Here is a 22266-nt window from a genome sequence, read left to right as displayed (position 1 = left end):
GGTAGAGAGTTTTCTGGGCAGCTCTGTGGGAAATGGAAGGCTCAGACCCCACTCCCTGGTCTCGGGGGCAGGTGGGTGGGGAGACCCACTGCGCTGAGGAATGTCTTCTCCCAGCAACCAGGAGGGCGGTGGGATCCATCCTCCCAGCAAGCAAGCAAGCAACTTACCTTTTCCCATAAAATCCCATTAGTGAATCCCTATTTCAGAAGATGGCCAGCGGTGCTGTGAATGGAAGCTGCTCCCAAAGTACTCAGCTGGTATCTCCAAAGCAAACAACTCTCAGAAGATTCATATAGGTGGCAGGTGTTAATGGGGACAGGGGTTGTTTTATTAACTCTGTTTGCCAGAATTTATTTATTACTGCGCATGATTACAGGGGATGCCTCTTTCACTGCAGACTGTTACTGAGTTGCTGCTGCTGCCTGCTGGATGGATGGATGGATGCTGGAGAGATTATTTCTAAGCCCTTCCTCCTTCTCCCTCCCTGCTCTTTCAGGACCACACTGACAATCCCCAAGGGAAGCAGAGGACAGATGGGGAAGAGGGCAGGCTCCACCAGCTCTCCCTCAATTCATTTCACCATGACACCCCAGGAGTCGAGATAAGGAGCTGTCTCCTGAGTCTCTGATAGCCTATGAGGATGCCCTTTTGCAAAGGGACTGCTGGTCAATATATGGATATATTCCCTCCACAGGGGATAGAGTGAGAGAGAGAGGGAGAGAAGGGACTGAGATTTACTGGGTGCAATAGAGATTCTCCATGTAATCAGTATTCTTAAAATATGCCCAAGTCTCTCTGCTAACTGGTACCAGAGGAGAGTCTTCAGTTTGCAGCATGTGTGCAGGGGAGCAGGATGCCTGGAAGCAGCCTGTGTCAGGGTGGTAAGTAACTTTGGGGAAGTTGCTTTGGGATTGTTGTTGTGGTGGTGGGTTGGGGAGATTAGTTGCTAATGATTGTTACAGATTAAGAGCAAAAAGAGTGTTTTGATCTTTATTGAGGAGTCTATAAATCAGCCCATAAACTGGGAGAATATTTTGCTCTCTGGGACTGTGCATACTCCAAAGTTTTCTCTGGCTGGGCAAATTTTACTTATGTTCTCTCAGTAATTTGCAATGAACAGCGGTGATTAAATAAAGCTGCTCATCATTTATATAGCACTTCCCATCTTCAAAGCACTTTACAAACACGCAGGAGAGGTTGGTAAGGAGGGAGCATAGTGAAAAGGAGAAGGAGGAATTTCAATCTGTGTACGTTTCAAGTTAAAACAATTAAGAAGAACTATGTATCCCTCTGATGATGGGTAATTGACCAGTCTAACTTTAATAACTATTAAGCAGCTTCATTTAGCTGGGACATATTTAAGTGTTTGTATTTGTTAGCACTTGCCTCTGCTATTTCTACAAAGACATGCTTGTGACAAAAATGAGCTCCAAACGGAAGAGCCTGATCTGTTCACTTTATGACTTGCAGTCATCCAGTGCTCTGCAATAATTATGAATGAGGCTTCATTTTTCTGTCTGTGTGTGTTACCAGAAAATTAATGACAGGGGATTCGCAGGCTGCAGATTTCAAAAAGAGGTGCAGTATGACTTATATATATATACACACACACACACACACTTTGTGAATGTCTTAGGGAAGTAGCCTGTGATGCCTTTTAACTCATAATAACCTTTATTATGTTTCTTTCCTCTATCCCCATCTTTTGGGTGAAGAGTTAACCCTGCTCTGATGCCATTTCGGATGTCCCAGTGAGAACTCTCAGAAATGCCTATTGTCTCGGGAGGCAGCAACCAGGACTATAGTAACATTAGCTACGGTTCTTGTAGTTCCTTAAACCATCTGTTCCCTATCTCTGTTGACACCCCTTCTGTCAAAGGGGTCCACTATCAAAGGGCCAGGAGAATTTACCACCCTGATCAGCTCTGTACAGTTGATGTGAAGAGGGAGATCATCATAAATGTTGGAGGAATCAAATACCTGCTGCCTTGGAGCACTTTAGACGAATTCCCACTGACCCGGCTAAGCAAGCTAAAGTTTTGCAGCAGCTACGATGAAATTATTCAGCTGTGTGATGATTATGATGAAGACACCCATGAGTTCTTCTTCGACCGGAATCCCAACGCTTTTGGGATGATCGTCAGCTTTCTAGCAGCAGGGAAGCTGATGCTCTTCCGAGACATGTGTGCCTTGTCATTCCAGGAGGAGCTGAGATACTGGGGAATTGAGGAATCCAACTTGGAGAAATGCTGCTTCCGAAAACTGTTTCAAAAACTGCAGGAGCTGGCAGAGATGCACAAGGAGGAAGAGATGCAAATGAGCAAGGAGACCACATGTGTCTTGGTTGAGGAAACACAATTTGAACAATTTATGAATAAACTCAGGGATATGGTCGAAAATCCCCAGTCAGGACTCCCAGGAAAAGTCTTTGCTTGTCTCTCCATCCTCTTTGTGGCCACCACAGCTATAAGCCTTTGTGTTAGCACCATGCCGGACTTAAGAGCCGAAGAAGACAGGGTAAGTAAGTCCCCTTTTAACTAGTGTTTCAACCCTCTATAAGCCTACTATAGTGTTACAAGAAGCAAACCTGTCATTGTTAAACATGCATCACAAAAAGATACAAAATAATCCTCGGAGAAAATCCTCAGGAAATAATATCAAAATTTGCCAGTGTATATTGTTATTATTATAAATAGAAATAACTCCTGAAACTGACTTTGTATCAGTTTCAAAGCCATATTCAGTCACAAAGAATTAAGTAAAGTTTTGTATTGCTTGCCAGCCAGAGATATAGAAAAGGCTTTCTGAATGGAATCAAAGAATTAAGATTCTACAACTGCTCCTGCATTTAGCAAATACCGAGCACGCAGCATTGTAACACAGCATCTCCGCCCCACACACACACCTCACCCACAGCTTAGGAAAGAGTTGTTAGCAAAAGTTATTTTATTTGCTGTTAGCAGTGAGTCTCATACACTCATTCATAGCAGAGTTTCATCTACCACATGCTTTATCCTACCATAGGATCACTCTAGTTATCAGCAATATTTCAAACAGACTTAGTGAAAGAAATATTTTTCCCTGGCATCTTTATTTTTAAAAATAGCAAGTTGTCTTCTGTTGTGATAACTAGAGCAACTCTGATTAGTTATTATTTTAGGAGACTTGAAATCATTTTTCCAGAATAATATTGTGTTACATTTTGTACAATGATAACACATTATGATATACAAACAAACAAACACCACCACCGAAGTGGAGTTTCAAAGTTTGCCTTCAAAATGGATGCACAAGTTTTGTGTCTGTAGTACCCTGCATTTGGACACACAAACAAATTGCAGAAACACTCTTAAAGGGTGGCTGAAATTTTAACCCATTAAGTACATATAAACCCTCTCCAAACACATCTCCTGAAATAATTCAGGGCAAATAAATCAAACTTATATCATATGTGGGAGAAACTTTCAATGTTATAAAGATCTGTCATTCTAATAAGAAAAGAGATGGAGTTAAAAATGTAATGTGATTTTAGGTATAATAACATCCAAACTACTAGTGGATTCTTCCCCATGCTGTATTCTACAAACTGATTTGGAAAATAACATGACACTTTTCAAAATACCGACACCAAGATTAAATAAAAAAAAGCCACATTCACCTTTTCCCGTTGATGCCATAGATGATAAGTTTCTCATCAGTTTATTGTGCATGGCTTAATGAAACCATTTCCACATTTATTGCACAATATGCTGTGTGCATTTTATTGTCCAAGTAGTAATTCAGGAGGGCACAGAATGCAGTCACATCAAAGATATGTCATGATATTTGATGTCTTTCAATAAAGCTAAGGATGGCACAGAAGTTTGGGTTTTAAAGAGATCATTTCCTGTTCGATATAACCTTGAATTTCTACTTACATTTTTATAAAAAGTTTGAATCCCTTCAGTAATATCTCTGAGTATCTACTAGCCTCCCAAAGCTATTGCATTTTGAAGTAAAAATTGTTAAGATGTTTCAGTGCCTTTTCCAAGATGCAGCTTTAAATACAGAGCATGTTTTTATGGTTATAAGCAAATGAACATGAAGACTTCTATGGGAAATATTGCATCCTATTAACTTTGTTCCTAAAAGAGAGCATGATGCATATTTTATCTCAAATTTAAAACATAAACAAGAGAACTCTTGTCTAAATATTTTTAAAGAAAAACAAGAAACACATAATCACTGTATCAGATCTCAACGAGGTCTAATTTGCTGCATTTTTTTTAAAATTAACCCTATCTTCAGAAGGCAAGAATTTTGAGCTTAGGGGTACAAATGTAGCTGGTAGTAAGATGTAGTAGTCTCATTGCAGCCAGAGTGTTCTATAAAATAGAGCTGTGTTAATTAGCATAGGTTTTTTTTTATATATATAGTCAGGTTTTTAATGTGTAGACACTTTAAAAAGTTGGGATTAAGACATTAATAATATAGAATCATAGAATTCTATCATTCATAGATGCTGCAGTATTTGAGAAAGAGTCTGCATGGAAGTGGGAGTAATGGGGTGAAGTTGAGCAAAGGATAAAGTTAGGGCTGCTCTACGCTGGGAACTTACATTGGTAGAACTATGTCTCGTAGGGGTTTGAAAAATCCACACCCTGAAAGATTTAGCTATACCAACATAATCCTCAATGTAAACAGCGCTAGGTCTTCTCATCAACCTCGCTACAGCCTCTCGGAGAGGTGGATTACCTACTCTGATGGGAGAACGCCTCCTGTCAGTGTAAATAGTGCCTACATTCAAGCACTACAGCATTTCACGTGTAGACAAGCCCTCTGTCTCAATAGCAGAATCTATTAGACTGTGAAATAGCGTGGACCATGGACAAAGTTATAAAAATCCAATTGTTTGATTCAATTTAAACCAAGATTGGCAAAGCACCTGTGAATATATAGTGGTGAATTGGCCTGGCTTGTGGAGGGATAGACTACATGACCTAATAAGTATTTTCCCTCTGTCATTTCTATGAGGCTGTGAACTGACCCTATTATGCCTAAAGTGCTGCAACACCGAAGGTCTCCTTTCTGAGGGACAGTGTCTTAGCTAGAGCTTGGCAAGTAACCCATAGCAAGTAATGTATTCAAAAAATGTAGCTTCTTGGTTGTCACTGTGACTCATCCACCCACAAACGACAATTTTCTTGAATGTATTTGTTATGCAAAAATATTCCCCGTGTGACTTCGGTAAAGGATGCCTAGCCTGGGACATGTTCACCAGCAGCTTCAGATGAGCATTCAGAATGTGAAATTCTTGCTGCTTGGACTAGACACAAAGGTCATGTGATTTGCTTCTATCCACTGACTACATGAGTGCAGCTCTTTGAATCAGGTTTCCGGTGTTAACCAGTAGCAACATTCAGATCCAGATCTGAATTCAGAACAGTCCAAAGTTGAGGGCTGTTCAGTTCTGGGGTTTGGGCTTGGATCCACCTCAGACTGGAGCTTCGCTGAAAGATATTGTAAGGGTCAATTCCCCCACATCACTAACCCAGGAAGGAGGGTGTATTGCTTCCAAGATATCAGTAAGAAAGATTTTACCTCTGTTGCCACATGTACCTCTCCGGGCTCCTTTCAGCATCCCAGCCACACTCCATAGTGTCAGAATTGGCTGCTCTCCAGTGCCTGAGGAAGGAAGGAAGCAAAAAGACAAGGGAGAATAATACAAGGTGAGCTCGACTTCAGTCGGCGGGTTTGGCTGTCTCGACACTGCATGCTCTGTGGTAACATTCCCTTCTCGCTCTAGCTAAGTATCCCAGGAAAGGGCTGCCTGGACAAGCAGAAGAAGAGCAAACAGAACAACTTGCCACCAAAGGGAAAGCGAAAACTCGGGCTCTGCTGAGAGATGTGGCACTCGGCCAAGTAACAAGCATCTGCATCAGGGAAGCCCAGTTGCCATAGTAACAGGAGAGAGGGAAGGAAGGAAGGTGGCCATTTCTCCAGAAATGGTAGCAACGGGGTGGGGGGTGAGGGGGAGGACTGTCGTAAAGGCACAGATCCCACTTAAAGGCAAATGAGGAAGAGAAAATTATGAGTCTGTGTTTCCTGTAACCCGCTTCTGAGGCATGGCCAAAATGAAGACCCCGATTCATTCTGTGTTAGGGCTTGCCCACAAGAACAAGGAATGACATGTAAATTCCCATGGGTATTTCAAGCAATACTTAGACACCCAGTTATAGGCACCTTGGAAATATGAAGACACCGAGAGAAGGACATATAATTTGTATATACTTTATGTAACCCACTGGTTAGTAAAAAGCAACAGAGGGTCCTGTGGCATCTTTAAGACTAACAGAAGTATTGGGAGCATAAGCTTTCATGGGTAAGAATCTCACTTCTTGCATCTGAAGAAGTGAGGTTCTTACCCACGAAAGCTTATGCTCCCAGTACTTCTGTTAGTCTTAAAGGTGCCACAGGACCCTCTGTTGCTTTTTACAGATTCAGACTAACACGGCTACCCCTCTGATACTTGCCACTGGTTAGTGTTATGAGTCCCCCAGTGTACCCAGACCACAAAGGATATGAGTCTGTTACAGCCCCCAACTACAGAGAACTGGACCTTTAGCTCAAGAAGTAGAGACACAAGCTTATTGATCTAGAGTCTAGACACAAGGTTCCTGGCTTAATCCATGGTTTATTGGGCAAGATGGCAGCTGTCACAATTGGTCTTAATTTATAACCAGAAAAAAGAGTATAAAATGGGCCAATGAAAAATTGGATTGTTTGTGCAAACAGTTAATACAAGTGCACATGCAGTTATGGAAAAGGCTCTCCCAGGCATGCAAATATGTGCATGTTTATATGCATTTTGATCATGAAGGCTTCTGGAAAATTGTCCCATAATGTCATCTATTAGCGTATAAAATGAAATAATCCCAACAACAGAGGTGCACAGGTGTAGATGTGGCACTTCCTTACGAGAGTTGGGAAGAGAGAGAATCGTGCTGCAGATAAGTAGAAGATGTAGAGCAGGCAGACATAAACCATACAATCCAGATTCAGAATTTCTCAAGTTAGCAGTGGGTGTTCAGATAAAGGAGGTTAGCTCAATCCATTACAGACAGGTAATGGGTTCCGCTCCAGGGTTACAATTCAGACCCAAAGACCTGAGAACCAGCAAAGTCACCAAAATGGTCATTGCACAGCTTTCAGCAGGCTGCAGAGATAAAGAGTGTAGATAATCCAAAGATAAAGGAGGTGACCGGAATGGAATCCAACCACCATAGAAGTGCTTGATTAGGGAAAGGATCTGCTTTGAACTGGACACCAGTGGAAGTTTCTTTTGAAGAGTTGGGGGAGATTTTTTACTGAACCCTTAAAATGGGTGTCATCTTGTGGGATGACTAAGCAGAAAAGATGCAGCAAAGCCTTTTCCTCAGAAAAGATAACGAAAGTTAACAAAAGCAGGCAATACAGCCCCCAGGCATGGGCTCCCTCCTAGTCCTATGGCCCTTGATGTGGAGTCCAAGCTTACTCCAAGGTAATCTGCTTTTTCCCAAGTTGTGCAGCATAAAGGCCCCCAAGCCAAAGGGCAAATAAAAAGAGCCTCCAAACCATTATTTGGTAAAATCTAATGATTTCGAAACCTACCATGTATTTTGGGGGCCTGGCTCGTGATATTTGAATGCTGTATGAATCATACTGAAAATGTCCTAGTTGCCCTGGACTCTAGAGGAAACTACAGAGAAAAAAACATCTTGAGCAGTTGAAGGATTTTTACCACACAGGTGAAAAGACAATTTATTGACCTTATTGGGAAGGGAAACAAGAAAATCGAAGACGACCTATTTGTACTGCCAGGGTTAATAACTCCACTACTCAGTCTCCTGCCTATAAAAGCACTGCACCTTCTTACCCTGAAATAGTCCAGGCTCCTCAGGCCAGTTATACAGGTCCCATATTCAGGAGGAACAATCATTAGTTTGCCTTACACTAGTCCAGTCTTTGCTATTTCCCAACAGCTTTAGAACAGTCCCTTGGCTTCTCACTTGACTCTGGGGGGATCACACAGCTGCTGTTAGCACCCAATCAGTTCAAATTCTGTATGCTATCACATGCATTCGATTTGGATAGACATGCTTTCTAGGGGACCCTTTTTGTGTTTTTGAAGTTTGCAGCTACCTACAGTAGGACCAAATCCAGTTCACTTTACTCGCACAAGTTGTCTGAGTGATTTCAACAGGAATAACTGTGTAATGGCTACCTCCTTTGGGTGACAGGCATCTCCTCTTGGGTGCTAGACCTTTCCAAAAACAGAGACGGTCAATAGTAGCCAGCAGAAACTCTAATTTTATGACGATAATGCCTCTGTGTAACAAGCCCCCTTAATCTTACACCTGTGAAATTCCTTCTCCAGTATGATATATTGTTTTGGTAAGTTCTCAGTCCATTGATTTCAATGAAGTTAACTCCAGATTTAGCCTGGTGTACCTGAGATCAGAATCTGGCCGTTCATCATTAAAGAGATTTTACAGTTCTATCTCAGGCACGCTAAAGATATTGCTTAGACTATGGATGGATTATGAAATTGTGCATGGAATGTTAATGGCCTCTTTAAGCAGTATTATTTTAAATTACAGTATTATCTGGAAGTCTCGACCATGTTTAGTGGTCCCATTGTTCTGTGCGCTGCACAAACATATAATAAGAGACAACCACTGCCCTCAAGAACTGACAATCTAAGTAGACAAGAGGTAGGAGGAGAAATGGTGGGGAGAAAGTGTCTTGTCCAAGGTCAAACACAAATCACCTGAGTCCCCTCCAGGCCTCGATCCACTTGACCATGCTGCTTCTCACGTTTAAAAAGTGAGTTCCACTAAGCTTGCTCCTTGAAATACAATAATTCCTGCATAGCTACCGCCCCTCCTTCATGTTCTGGGCCCAGAAACAGAAGGGCCAACCTTCAGCTGGTGTAAATCAGCATCACTCCTTCAAGTCATGATCTTTCTTAGGTACTTATATGCCCCCCACCATAGTGTCTGAGCACTGCAAACTTTTTACATATTTATCCTTCTACTCTGCAAGCTATGGGCAGTGCTATCATAGGTCCATTGAACAGCTGGGGGCACTCAGTGTGTCTAGGCATAAGTGACTTGCCCAAAGTTACGCAGGAAGTCTGTAGCAAAGAAGGGGATTGGATGAGAGTCTCTCAAGACCTATGCTTGTGTCCTAACCACTGAACCATCCTTCTTCTGTTACTGAGTGAGTCCTACATTAGTGAGCACTATGCCTGAAAGTAACACTCAGGACTCAAGATTATAAATTAGTTAATGTAACATAATAAAGATCTTGAATACAATAATATAGAAACAAAATAATATAATAAAGATTATAAATTAATTAATATAAACTAATAAAGTATTCCTTTCCAATTTTAATGTTTTGTTCCCAATAAAAGGCACAGCATACTGTGTACAGATGTAAACATAATATCTCAATTCATTTGCTAATGCCCATGTTACTACAAACCCAATATTAACACTATTATTATTTATTATCTATATTACCTTAGTGCTTTGGAGCCCTGCTAAAGGACCTGAAACCTGTACTAGTTTTAACAGTAGTTTTCAGATGTCCATTTTTTTTTTTCAAGCTGAGTTGGGTGGGAGATCGCTGTGTGATTAGAGTACACAATGTTTTTAACAGCTAGTGGTCCTGCAAATCAGATTAGAGTCTTTCTTTCCACAGGCAGTCAACCTTTTCCTTTCACCGCATCAGCTCTGTAACCATAAATTCAAGTGCCTGAGTGATCCATAACAGGGAGTTTTCAAGTTCTCCCAGTGTCTCGTTTGATTTAACGGAGCGTAGTTAAATTATTCAAATAACAGCAGCAATGCAGGCATGGTGACTCAGCAGTACCTGCGGCAGTGCAGTCAGATTCCTGCTGCTCCAGATCGGGAACAGAATCAGAATGGTACACATGCTGAATTTCCAAATTCTGATTTTCCAGTCTAAAGGTCTCAGTTCTCCCCTGTATCTGAGCTCTGCTTAGTGCATGGAGAAGGGTGGGGGGAATGGCCTGGTTATGGCTCTCTGATTCTGCAATGGCCCAATCCTGGCATGAACTAGAGCAATTTAGGGGCTGCTATAATATATGCCATTACTGTATGTTCCCACTGAAGGATTGGCAGAGCAGACCACAGTCCTGGTCCATCTCTTCCCACACACAACACACCTCCTTCCTCTGACATGTCCCCTACACGCAGGTTGCTGGAACACCTGGTGCAGGAGCTGATTTTTCCAGCTTTACCCTATTGGAGAAGTTCCACTCCACCTGGGGAATACTCTGCTGTCAAGTTATGGCCAGAATCCAGCCCTTTGTGCTGTCTGAGAGGGCACAGGAGTTGGATGGTGATGCTGAATCTGGCCCAAGAAGCAAGTTGCCTGGGGAAATGAGGTGGCAAGTTCCTGTTGTTGCTTACGAGAGTTATATTTCTAAATCCTCTAAATACAGGCCTGAATAATTTCCATCTGAGTGGACCACAGTGCTGTGCAAATGAAAACAAGAGCAACCCTGCTAGGATAATGATCTATCTGTGCAAGGAGGCGGAAGGCTGGTTCTATTCTACTATAACTCTAATAGCCTATAGCAACAATGCCGTCTGCTCCCATCTGTCGGTGTGTTAGTGGACACTGACCTCAATCCATGTAATTGCGTGTAAGGCTGATGGAAGGAAATGGGCAGTAATAGGCCACATTTGAATCTGCCAAACAAAATCTGCATGTGCCAAGATAAGTTTAGCAGATGTTTGAGTTGTGACCTTGTTTCACCACACTGCAGTGCTGTGTTGATCAGTTGCTGGGGACCATATTCTAGCAACCCATGTTAAGAGCACATGCTGCAAAGCAAAGCCAACCATTTCCTAATACACTCATCCAGGCAGACCCCCCTATGCTTCAGTACAAGTTTGAATTTGGGCTACTATAAACAGTCAAACACAAACTCTTCTGGGTTCACCCACCACTGATTTTGTGCTATTTCAAAGCACATGTGGTTGGATTATGGTATCCTGCAGGATACTAATGAATCTTGTCCCTACAGCATTTCACAAAATGCGAGGCCCTATAACTCTGTGGAATACTAATAACCGTATTAACCGAGGAGGGACCGGTCTGATACCTACATCATCTGTGTGGGTGGTGAGAGTTATGGAGATGTCCTATCTCCTAGAACTGGAAGGTCATCAAGTCCAGCCCCCTGCCTTCACTAGCAGGACCAAGTACTGATTTTGCCCCAAATCCCTAAGTGGCCCCCTCAAGGATTGAACTCACAACCCTGGGTTTAGCAGGCTAAAGCTCAAACCACTGAGCTATCCCTCCCAAGTCCTGGCTCTGCCACTGACTGTATCCCTGTCTGTAAAACTGGAATAACAATATCTACCTCACTGGGTGTTCCGATTAATTCATTCTTTGTGCACTTGAGGCTCCTTGGATTCTAAAATGATAATATTGTAAATCTTCTTTGTAGGTACAATACAGGTCACAGTTTCAAAACCTTGATTAAGCTATTTGTATACATTCTGTAATGCAGGATTTGAATCTCCAATATATGGCTTGGAAAAAGGGTCACCGAGGACCGTATTCTAGCAGCTCATGTTAAGAGCACATGCTCTTTCCACCAGAATGTCCGGTTGAAAAGGGAACCTGGCAGTGTCAGGTCAGCACAATAAAAATGCGGTTATCTGCAGTAACTGGCCTCTGCTACCAGGGGACGGGAAGAGCAGCAGTTGCTGCTGGAGCCTGAAGGAGCACTTAGCAACGGCTCTAGTGGAGAGAGATACTGGTGACTCCCCCGTCCTGCCCCGAGCACGACTTTCCCTCCCCCGCCCTGCTCCACTCACCCCTCCTCCACACCTGGAACGCACCTCTCCCTGTCCCTTCCTGCCCCACTCACCTAGAACCCTGCTCAGCTGGCAGGGGGAGGGTGGTGGAGAGAGCAACAAGCGACTGTGGGAGAGGGGAGAGGCAAGCGGACCGGGGGCAGGGCCTCAGGGAAAGAGGTGGAGCAGGGGGCAGGGGAGGTTCTGGTGCTCTGTGTCCGTTTTTCACAAATGAGAAAGTTGGCCACCCTCCTTGGAAAATTCTGTAATGGGTGGATGGGCTATTGAAATAACCCACACACCAGCATATGCTACCATAATAGTCTACAAGTAATAGTATATCTTGGCCCATGTGATATCTGAAAATATACGCCTGGTCAGGTGTTCATTGCTTAAACCACCTAAAAACACTGTCCTCAACATGATCTAGGCTGATGGGATAACAAAAGAAGGAGGGAGGGAGGAAAATAATAGAGATTTGCTCTTCTTGTACTTCAGAAAATCAGAAATTAGTCTTATTTATTTTGTCTTGCAAGTGGCTCATTTCACCCCACTTCATGAAGCATAAAAACGATTAGTGATTACCAGGATCTCTTCTGTAAATCTGCCTCTGGTTTGAGGCCCTTCACTCAGCTGAAGTTCATTATCAATATTCATTTTCTATCCTTGCCTGGTATAGTCTTCTTAGGTTTGCTGACTTGGTGGTGCACTCTATGTCCCTTTGAACAGACAAGGTGAATTGTAACTACAGTTGCAGTAAAACCACTCACTAGAGTAGCAAAGTTTTCCTATAGCAATTAAATTCTAAACACTATTCCCTCACAGAAAAACCTGACTGCACCGATTAAGTTTTCATATGGCGTGAACATCATTAAAAGGCAGAATATCACACCACTGATGCAACACAAACTGCTCCAAGCTCGTTACTAAAAAGAAGAGCGGTGTTCAAAATTATATCAGTGTATGTCACACTAAAGAGGTCGTGTGTCCGAAGGCCAGACCAGCATGGAATAGTAAGAGAAGAGAACTTGTGCAAGTGAATATAAAAATACTGTCAGCAACCCTTCTAACTAATTAAAGCCTCAATAAAGAATCAAAGAAACATAGACAAAGAGATCATCATAGGACTTTTAGAGACCAGCAGGAGTTCTTAGCGCTTCTCCTCCAACTTAAAATATCCAAGACTAAGGGAGAAAAGTAATATAGTAATAGATTGTCATACACCTTGCCAGTCCTTCTCTTGTATAACATCATGCAGCTCTTTCCCTATGGTGGAAGGTCATAATAAAATTGAAGAAGTATCCAATCAAGCTTTATAGACATGGGAAAAATTCAGCCACTTATGTAATGTACTTGGACATTCAGAAAGGCTTTGACCAGGTCCCTCACCAAAGGCTTTTAAGAAAACTAAGCTGCCATGGGAAAGAGGGAAGTTCCTCTCATGGATTTGTAACTGGCGAGAGGTGAATAGCAGGGTCTCTCCAGGCTCTGTACTGGGACCCGTGCTGTACAACATATTCATAAATGATCTGGAAAAGGGGATGAACAGTGAGGTGGCAAAATTTGCAGATGAAACAAAATTACTCAGCGGAGTTGAGTCCAAAGCTGACTGCAAAGCGCTACAAAGGAATCTCACTAAACCGGATAACAAAATGGCAGATGGAATTTGATGTTCCTAAGTGCAAAGTTGTGCACACTGGAAAAATAATCCCAACTATACATACATAATTATGGGGTCTAAATTAGTTGTTATTACTCAAGAAAGAGATTTTATAGTCATCATGGTTTGTTCTCTGAAAATATCTGCTCAATGTGCAGTAGCAGTTAAAAAAGTTAACAAAATGTTAGGAACCATGGGGAAAAGAATAGATAATAAAACAGAAAATATCATAATGCCACTGTATACATTCATGGTACACCCACACCATGAATACTGCATGCAGTTCTGGCTGCCCCATCTCAAAAAAGATATATTAAAAAAGGTGCAGATAAGGGCAACAAAATGATTAGGGGTATAGAAATGCTTCCATACAAACAGAGATTAAAAAGACTGGAAATGGTTAGCTTAGAAAAGAGACAACTAAGGGGGATACAATAAAAGTCTATAAAACCATGAATGGTGTGGAGAAAGTGAATAAGGAAGTATTACCCCTTCACATAACAAAAGAACCAAGGGTCACCCAATGAAATTAATAGGCAGCAAGTTTAAAACAAACAAAAGGGAGTACTTCTTCACACAATACACAGTCAACCTGTAGAACTCATTGCCAGGGGATGTTGTGAACGACAAAAGTATAACTTGGTTCAAAAAAAGAATGAGATAAGTTCATGGAAGATAGGTCCATCAATGATTATTAGCCAAGATGGCCAGGGATGCAACCATACTCAGAGTGTCTCTAAACCTCCATCTGCCAGAATATGGGACTCCGACAACAGCGGATGGATCACCTGTTTTGTTCATTCCCTCTCAAGAATCTGGCACTGGTGACTGTCGGACGATGGAATACTGGGCTAGATGGACCATTGGGTTGACCCAATATGGCCGTTCTTGTGTTCTTAAGAAAAGTTCTGAATAAAAATGTAAGCCGATGGATAAAACCACCAGCCAGGAAAGAAAAATACTGCTCTCACCAGCAGCAGAATTTCAGTCTCTTTTCTCAGGCCACTCAACTACTCAGAACAGGGGGCCCCAATTGCTAAAGACCTTTCCAGTTTCTCAACTCTTTTGCCATCACCACTTTCTCCTCATCTTCCTCGCCCCACCCCGAACACCCATGTGACAGGCAAGGGTCTGAGTTAACTCTTTAGGTACTGGGCTTGTGAAACATCTTTCTACCTTGTCACAAAACAAAGAAATTGGTGGCCATGATAAATAATGTAACAAGTGAAATCCTCTATTCTTTAACATAAAGAAACTCTGCAAGGAATGACTATTTCATGTGGAATTAGGAAGCTGCTCCTCCACACATTATACACACACACTCTGCTGGACAGATTCCTGTAATCTGGTCAAACCAGTGGCTGATTTAGTCCAGTAGCCCATCGCCAACCAGGCCAGTACCTGATGCTTCAGAGAAATGTGTAAGAAGGCCTGCAGTGGGCAGTTATGGAATAACCTGCCCATAGAAAAAAATTCTTCTTAGTCCCCATTAGTTAGAGTTTGGTTTGTGCTCTGAAGCAGGAGAGTTTATAACACTTCCAAAACTCCTGTTTATTATTTTAGTATTTTCTATTAGAACTCTGTCTCTCCTTATTTATGGGAATGTTCATTAACTGTACATCTTGGAAGTATATTTTTTAACTTTCTTTCAACAGTGCCCTACAAAGCACTGGGGAAACTAGGAATTTATCATTTCCCTTGTCCCGTGCTACCAGACAACTGACATTTTACTTAATCTACACTACAGGAGACTCATATCTGTGCACATTTTATCATTTCATAGTGCAGGACCATTGGGATGTGCCATTTTCCATGCAGTCTGGGTAACACTCATAAGCAGAATATGAGATGCTTTGAGAAATTGGCTTTGATACTTAATTCCTACTTTTTTCCTCTGACATTTGCTACTTTAGAGTTTGGATGTTAGTCTTGTTCTAATGAGAAGCTCAGGAATAGGACTGTCACCTACTGAACACTAGAAAGATTGATGGTAGGGAGGAATATTATATGAAAAACATAATATATATATTGGCTAATATATAAAAAAATCCTAATATATAAAACACACATATGGAGTCCCTGGGTGAAATTATTTTCCCATTGAAGTCAATGGGAGTGTTTTTATTGACTTCAATAGGTCCAGGGTTTCATCCCGTGTTTCTAGATAGCCAACTAGACAGATTTTATTTTCAGGAAGCATATAATGTGTATGTATTTTAATATTTTTGAGCATTTGCTTAGAGCAGGGGTCAGCAACGTTTGGCACGCGGCTCGCCAGGGTAAGAACCCTGGCGGGCTGGGCCAGTTTTATTTACCTGCTGACATGGCAGGTTCGGCCGATCGCGGCCCCCACTGGCCGCGGTTCGCCATCCCGGGCCAATGGGGGCGGTGAGAAGCCGCGGCCAGCACATCCCTCGCCCGCGCCGCTTCCCGCCACCCCCATTGGCCTGGGATGGCGAACCGCAGCCAGTGGGGACCGCGATCGGCCGAACCTGCCGCGTCAGCAGGTAAATAAACTGGCCCGGCCCGCCAGGGTGCTTACCCTGGCGAGCCGCGTGCCAAACATTGCCGACCCCTGGCTTAGAGGTTGTTTTTTTTTGCAGCTATACTATATAAATTGGCTGAATAAGTAAACAATAAATCTTTTATTTCAATAGACTGTTTGAAGCAGGGAAAGGAGTGCTTCTATCACAGTGATGGGGACTGTGGAATTATTATTATTTTATATATTATTTGTCTATTTTTTTTGTTCTGCTCAAGAGAAAGTTTTATGTCAGATAAGTCTCAGATAAGTAGTGGCAGAAATAAAAAAAAAAAGCAGAGTAAGATTTCCTAGTATGTCCAAGTAGAAGGTTATTTCCCACTGGAATTGGTAACAGTGCATTTGGGAAGATGATCATTCAGCTTTCAAAGGAAGGAAGCAGATGTAAGTTATCTACCTCTGGTGGGCTGGAGTGGTGGGGGGGAGAGGTGTGAGTGAAATAAACTAATCAGTTCTGAAGAAATGGTACCTGAAAATTTCACGTCTCAATTCTGGAGGCAGCTTAGACCATTTTGTTTTATGGCTAAAATTCTTGGCAAAAAGACTCCTTTTCCTGTGGTTTCTTGGTAGAGGAGACTCATGAAGGCTGGGGGGCCTGAGATGTGGGATCTCAAAACAAGCACCCTGCTTGAAGGCATTATTGTATCTTAGGTAATATTCCTCCATTTGGCACATAAGCCCAAATGTACAAAGCTAAATGAAGTAGCTGATGTACTTGTAATTCAGCCCAGTTAGCAAAAATTTTAAATCACGCCTGAAAATAATGAATAATTCACAAGTCATTGGAGTGACCACAGGCAGACAAAGTACAGGCTGTGCTGAAAGAATAATTTCCATCTTGGAAAAAGAGAACTCTGCACACTGTGACTGCTGATTATAAGCAATTACTTCAAGCTAAGTCAGCAAACTCTCCAAACATAATGCGCAGCCCATTGAAGTCCATGGCACTGACTTCAATGAGGCTAAAATCTGATCCTCTATGAATAAAACAAAGAGTGCAGATTCCTCATTATCTTCTGAGGTGCTTGCTTTCAAGACTAAATCTTGAAGCTAGAGATAAAACCCAAACTGCTTATTCTAGAGCCAAGCATTAGGACACCTCCTTCAAGGGCAATCTCAGAGCAGGCAGCTCAGGGGAGGAAAGTTCTGTGATCTTATTCTCACTAAGTTTCCTCCAAACTCATACCACATGGTGAGCTCCTAAGCTTGGAATCACTGTCCCACTCTGGCCAGACTGTGTCCCTAAAGCACAGTCTCACATGCTACACCTCCCCTGAGAGTGCTCTGGGATTGGGCTCAGTGCCTCTTCTTTCTCACTGGCCCACAGAAGAAGCATGCCCACCGTGCTCGCATTAGACAGGTACAGCTCATGATCCCCTCTGCAGATAGTCCTCCTACCTCTCCCTGAACTTTTAGAGGTGTTACCAGGGAGCTATGTTTGAGCACAGAGCATGCAATTGTGGCTGGCCCTTGTGCAGCAGGTGCAAAGGAAAATAAGACTCTTTGGACTTTCTCCAGGCCTTTCTGCACCCACAAAAGGGCAGCCACAATCTAGCCCCGAGCAGCAGATATTTCAGTCTCATTTTCAAGCCTCTTAACAACATTAGCTGAAATTATTGCTCCCCAGCATTCCCTCGCTGCTCCCCTGGGTCTGTAATTACAGCCTCCCTGGCAATCTAATTAGTGTAATCCCAGCATGAAATTTCAACTGATGGTGACAACAGTATTTTACTAACCCATTACTCCTGTTCTCATATAGGAAACCATCCTGGATTTATGGGGAAAGAATAGAATTCTTATGCCCCCAAGGACTGCACAGCTAATGCATTTGAGATGCCTTCATTTTGAATATCTATTCGGCAGGGGAAAATGTATGGGCCCTGCTTCAAAAACCATTGCTGACTTCAGTGGGCTTTGGATCAGGCCTATAATGCATCAAAGCATGTGTTCCTTAACAGTTACAGCATCCTGGTGTGGAAATATTATGCAATTGCCTACGTCTTTTGAGTCTTTGTCACAATAGTGGTTTTCCAGAGGTTTATTCACAATATTTAAATGAACATTTCAGTTTTAGTCAAACATCAAGAGCAGCTATCATATTAATTTACTATCCCAAGGTGTAGGATTTTAATGTGTTAATCTATGGGCCAAGTGGGCCATATTTTAAGGCAAGAGCAAATGAGGGGTACTATGGAGCATTCAAGAGAGAGAGAAAGAGAGAGAGAGAATAATATGGACCCAGATCCTCAAATATATTTAGGCACCTAACTCCCATGGAAATATCTTTGAGGGTCTGAGTAACGCTGATTATTATCCAGTTTAGTGTCAATTTGCTATGGTCCAGTGAATTCTTTCTAAATACCTTTGAGGCACTGATGCACACGGCTGTTACTCTGAAAACTGTATCTAATGTGAGCACTGGATGGTTTTCTGATCATCTGGACATTGTCAGCAGACCCAGTGTTTGGCTCTCTTATCACTTAGGTGAAGTGCCCAATGTAGTTTCTCATGTATGTGATGTTTTCTAAAGTTTATCCAATTCCTAAGTGACTGAAGGGACTGGGGAGGCAAGTTGTGTTTGACTCTTGCCTTCAGGTTGAACAAGTCATGGAAGGTAACATTTTTAGGCTCATCCTGGGACAAGGGAAATAGTGAATCCATCACTGCTCAGGGCAGCTGACGTTTGTATAACTGTCTTGATGTAGTGGCTCAGAAGGTAGCACTGGTATCATGTGACATCAACCCTAGAACAGAAATCTCCATTGGTATGTTGCACCTGCTGGATGAGTGTTTTTTTATTTAATCTTCCTTTTGATTTTAATGTTCATAGCATACTTGCATAGCCTGAAAGAAAATATGTGGTTTATATTAGGGCACAACTAGGGACAAGGTCTAAAAAATGATGTAGTAGGTCTTCTCCATCTCTGAGCTATTTCCCTTCATCACATCAAACTACCTAGTATCTGTGCAGTCACCACACTTTGAATAGTACTTTACACACAGAGCAGAAAGAGAATCAGAACATCCATAAAATAATCCCTCACTTAGGGTTAAATTTACTTCTGTGCAGACTTATGCACCATTTAAGTCTCAATTAATTTCTATTTTCAGGGCTTAAATGGGACTTAAATAGTCCATATGCCTTGTGCTGGGCCTTTGCACAAAGATGAATTTCATCCATTCAGACTCATAAGAGTAATAAAATTAAAATAACAACAGTTCACTCGAATAGCTTTTTAACAGGATGTAACATGGCTGCTATAGAAGTAGCTATTTGCTGGGTTTGTTTTCCCGCAATACCAGTACACCCACGAAGATGCACATTTCTGCTCCTTTAATGATTTCTGATATCAGTTCAGAGATTGCTCATTTATTTGACCTTCTGTTTGTTTTGCGCCAGGGTGAATGTTCTCAGAAGTGCTATTACATCTTTATCATCGAGACCATCTGCGTGGCTTGGTTCTCGCTGGAGCTCTGCCTCCGATTTATTCAGGCGAAGAGCAAGTGTCACTTCTTCAGAGGCCCCCTAAATATCATTGATTTCTTGGCTATTTCACCCTATTATGTTTCCCTCATAGTGGTAGATGACGAGCCAAGTGAAGAAGACGAGAGGCCGAGCAGCAACTCATATTTGGAGAAGATCGGACTGGTGCTACGAGTTTTACGTGCCTTGAGGATCTTGTATGTAATGCGCCTTGCCAGGCACTCATTAGGCCTGCAGACTTTAGGGCTCACGGTTCGAAGGTGCACCCGAGAATTTGGGCTGCTTTTGCTCTTCTTGTGTGTAGCTGTCACCCTGTTTTCTCCCCTGGTCTACCTGGCTGAAAATGAATCTGGGAAGGTCCTTGAATTTACAAGCATTCCTGCCTCATACTGGTGGGCTATCATCTCAATGACCACTGTGGGATATGGAGATATGGTACCAAGAAGTGTCTCGGGCCAGATGGTGGCGCTGAGTAGCATCCTCAGTGGGATTCTAATTATGGCTTTCCCAGCAACCTCGATATTCCACACTTTCTCTCATTCCTATTCAGAGTTGAGAAAACAACATGAAAGATTACAGTCCCGGCTAAACAGGATAAAAAACACCAATCACTCCGGTGAAATGGATACCTTCAATGAGACAGACAGCTTGATATCAGAGGCGCCAATGTCACCGATTAAGTACATTTACACAGGAAACTAAGGCTTGCTGCAAAATATGTCTGAGTACTTGAATAAAGCAAAGCAACAACCTGGGTGACTTACCATGTGCAATGCAATTGCTGAAATGGGTGTAATAAATTGACCAAGCCAAATGGAGTCTTACAATACAGCACTACGGACTTAGTCTTTCATCACTTTGACTAAGGAAGTCAAAGATCAGGGGTTATTCAACAACAGATATTTATTATATTAAGCACTAATTTTCTCTTCTTATTGATAAAACTAGTGATAAAGTCCTACTTTGTCTATATCGTATGGATATCCTGCTGAATCCCTAACACTGAATGAGTAGCAAGCAGAATTTTGCTGGCCTAAATAACAATTGTTCTTTTGTTTGCCTTTGAATTTCCAATGTTCTTTGCAATTAACACCTGGAGCTAAGCATTAGAATGGATTCTTCTAGGGCTACACATTATTGCCCTTTTTACAATGCTCATCAACTGGCATGTAGAAGAGTCCTTGATATCAATACATATCTATATCCAAAGGCACCAACAAGCTTAAATAAAAGTTTTTAAAACTTGTTCTGCAGTTACATGATCTATGTATAAGTAAAGAATTGCACTGCTACTGTAAATGACTTACATAATCCCATAAAAGACTTTGCTTAAAATGAAATTTCAATCTGCCATCTTTAAACATTTCACACTAGATACAAAGAGTTTTCAGACTTTTTTCTTACATATACTCGACTCAGATAATGACGAAAGAATAAAAAAAGCTTAGTGATGAAAAGAGAGGAATCAATGTAATCCTGTTTATTGGAGTGTGATGGTGTGTCACCATGTAAGAAAAGTTACAAATAAATCCAGCCGATGTGATAGCACTCTCTAAATATTCAAAGGGCATAAATATCGAACAGTGGAATGAAATATTTAGGGTGGGACAATGGGTGTAGTTAGGAATGAGGGGATTAAACAGGAAAGGGTTTGGTTGAATATCAGGAAACATTTCCAGAAAGGTATTTGGTTTAGTTTCCTACAGAAAATCGTGGACACGTCACTTGGGACATTTAGATCCAGACAGGGCCAGAGCAAGGATGTTTCGCGCCCTAGGCAAAACTTCCACCTTGCACCCTCCCCCCGCCCCAAGTCCTGCGGCAGCTCCCCACCCCTGCCCTGAGGTGCCCGCCCCCGCGGCAGCTCTCTCCCCCCCTTCGCCCTGAGGCGCCCCCTCTGCGGCAGCTCCCCACCTCTCCCTCCGCCCTGAGGCGCCTCCCCTGCGGCAGCTCTCCAACCCCCTCCTCTCCGCCCTGAGGCGCCTCTCCCGTGGCAGCTCTCTGCCCGGGGAGCCGTGCGGCAGCTCCCCACCCCAGCTCACCTCTGCTCCGCCTCTTCCCCGAGCACACCGTCGCTGCTCCACTTCTCCCGCCTCCCAGGCTTGAAGTGCCAATCAGCTGTTTGGCGCCACAAACCTGGGAGGGAGAGAAGCAGAGCAGGGCGGCGTACTCAGGGGAGGAGGCAGAGCAGAGGTGAGCTGGGGCGGGGAGTTCCCCTGCATGCCGCCCCCCACCCTTACTTGCTGCAGGAGGCCCTCCCCGCGCCCCCCTACCCCAGGTCCCTCCGCCTAAATGCCAGCGGCGACTGCCGAAGAAAATGCGGCCCCCCAAATCCTAGCACCCTAGGTGACCACCTAGGTCGCCTAATAGGTTGCACCGGCCCTGGATCCGGACAGGTCTAGACAATGTAATAAGCTGCAATGTTATCTCATGGGATAATCTAGATGGCCTAGATATTTTTTTGCAATTCTAACTTCTTAGATGCTGTGAATTAAATTAATTAATAAATAAATTAAACTAATTTAAAGTATGGGGCCTAACTTTATGAACTAACACCTGAGTTCAGCATGGTACTTACATTTAGGGCTTGTCTACACAATGAGTCAGTACTCGGCAAACTGGGGCATAAATTTACAGCACACTAGCGTGCCTAACTCTAACTGTCCACGTAGGCCCTAAAAGTTCCCTTGTGTGTTTGACCTTTTGCTGTTTGAAACTATAG

At 42.7% G+C, this 22266-nt stretch overlaps 1 protein-coding gene across 1 annotated transcript; it reads left to right on the top strand.

Annotated features, from left to right (window-relative positions):
- The first annotated feature begins 482 nt into the window (after nt 1-482).
- On the top strand, nt 483-20944 carry KCNG4 (potassium voltage-gated channel modifier subfamily G member 4). The gene is made up of 3 exons (XM_024105535.3): nt 483-881; nt 1716-2517; nt 19461-20944. Exons 2-3 carry the CDS (start codon nt 1768-1770, stop codon nt 20244-20246), a joined length of 1536 nt encoding a protein of 511 aa, XP_023961303.1. The 5' UTR covers nt 483-881; nt 1716-1767; the 3' UTR covers nt 20247-20944.
- Nucleotides 20945-22266: the final 1322 nt, after the last annotated feature.

This window comes from Chrysemys picta, chromosome 14 (assembly GCF_011386835.1).
Source record: "Chrysemys picta bellii isolate R12L10 chromosome 14, ASM1138683v2, whole genome shotgun sequence".
NCBI classification, from domain to species: domain Eukaryota; kingdom Metazoa; phylum Chordata; order Testudines; family Emydidae; genus Chrysemys; species Chrysemys picta.
This window is presented reverse-complemented; position numbering and strand designations above follow the sequence as displayed.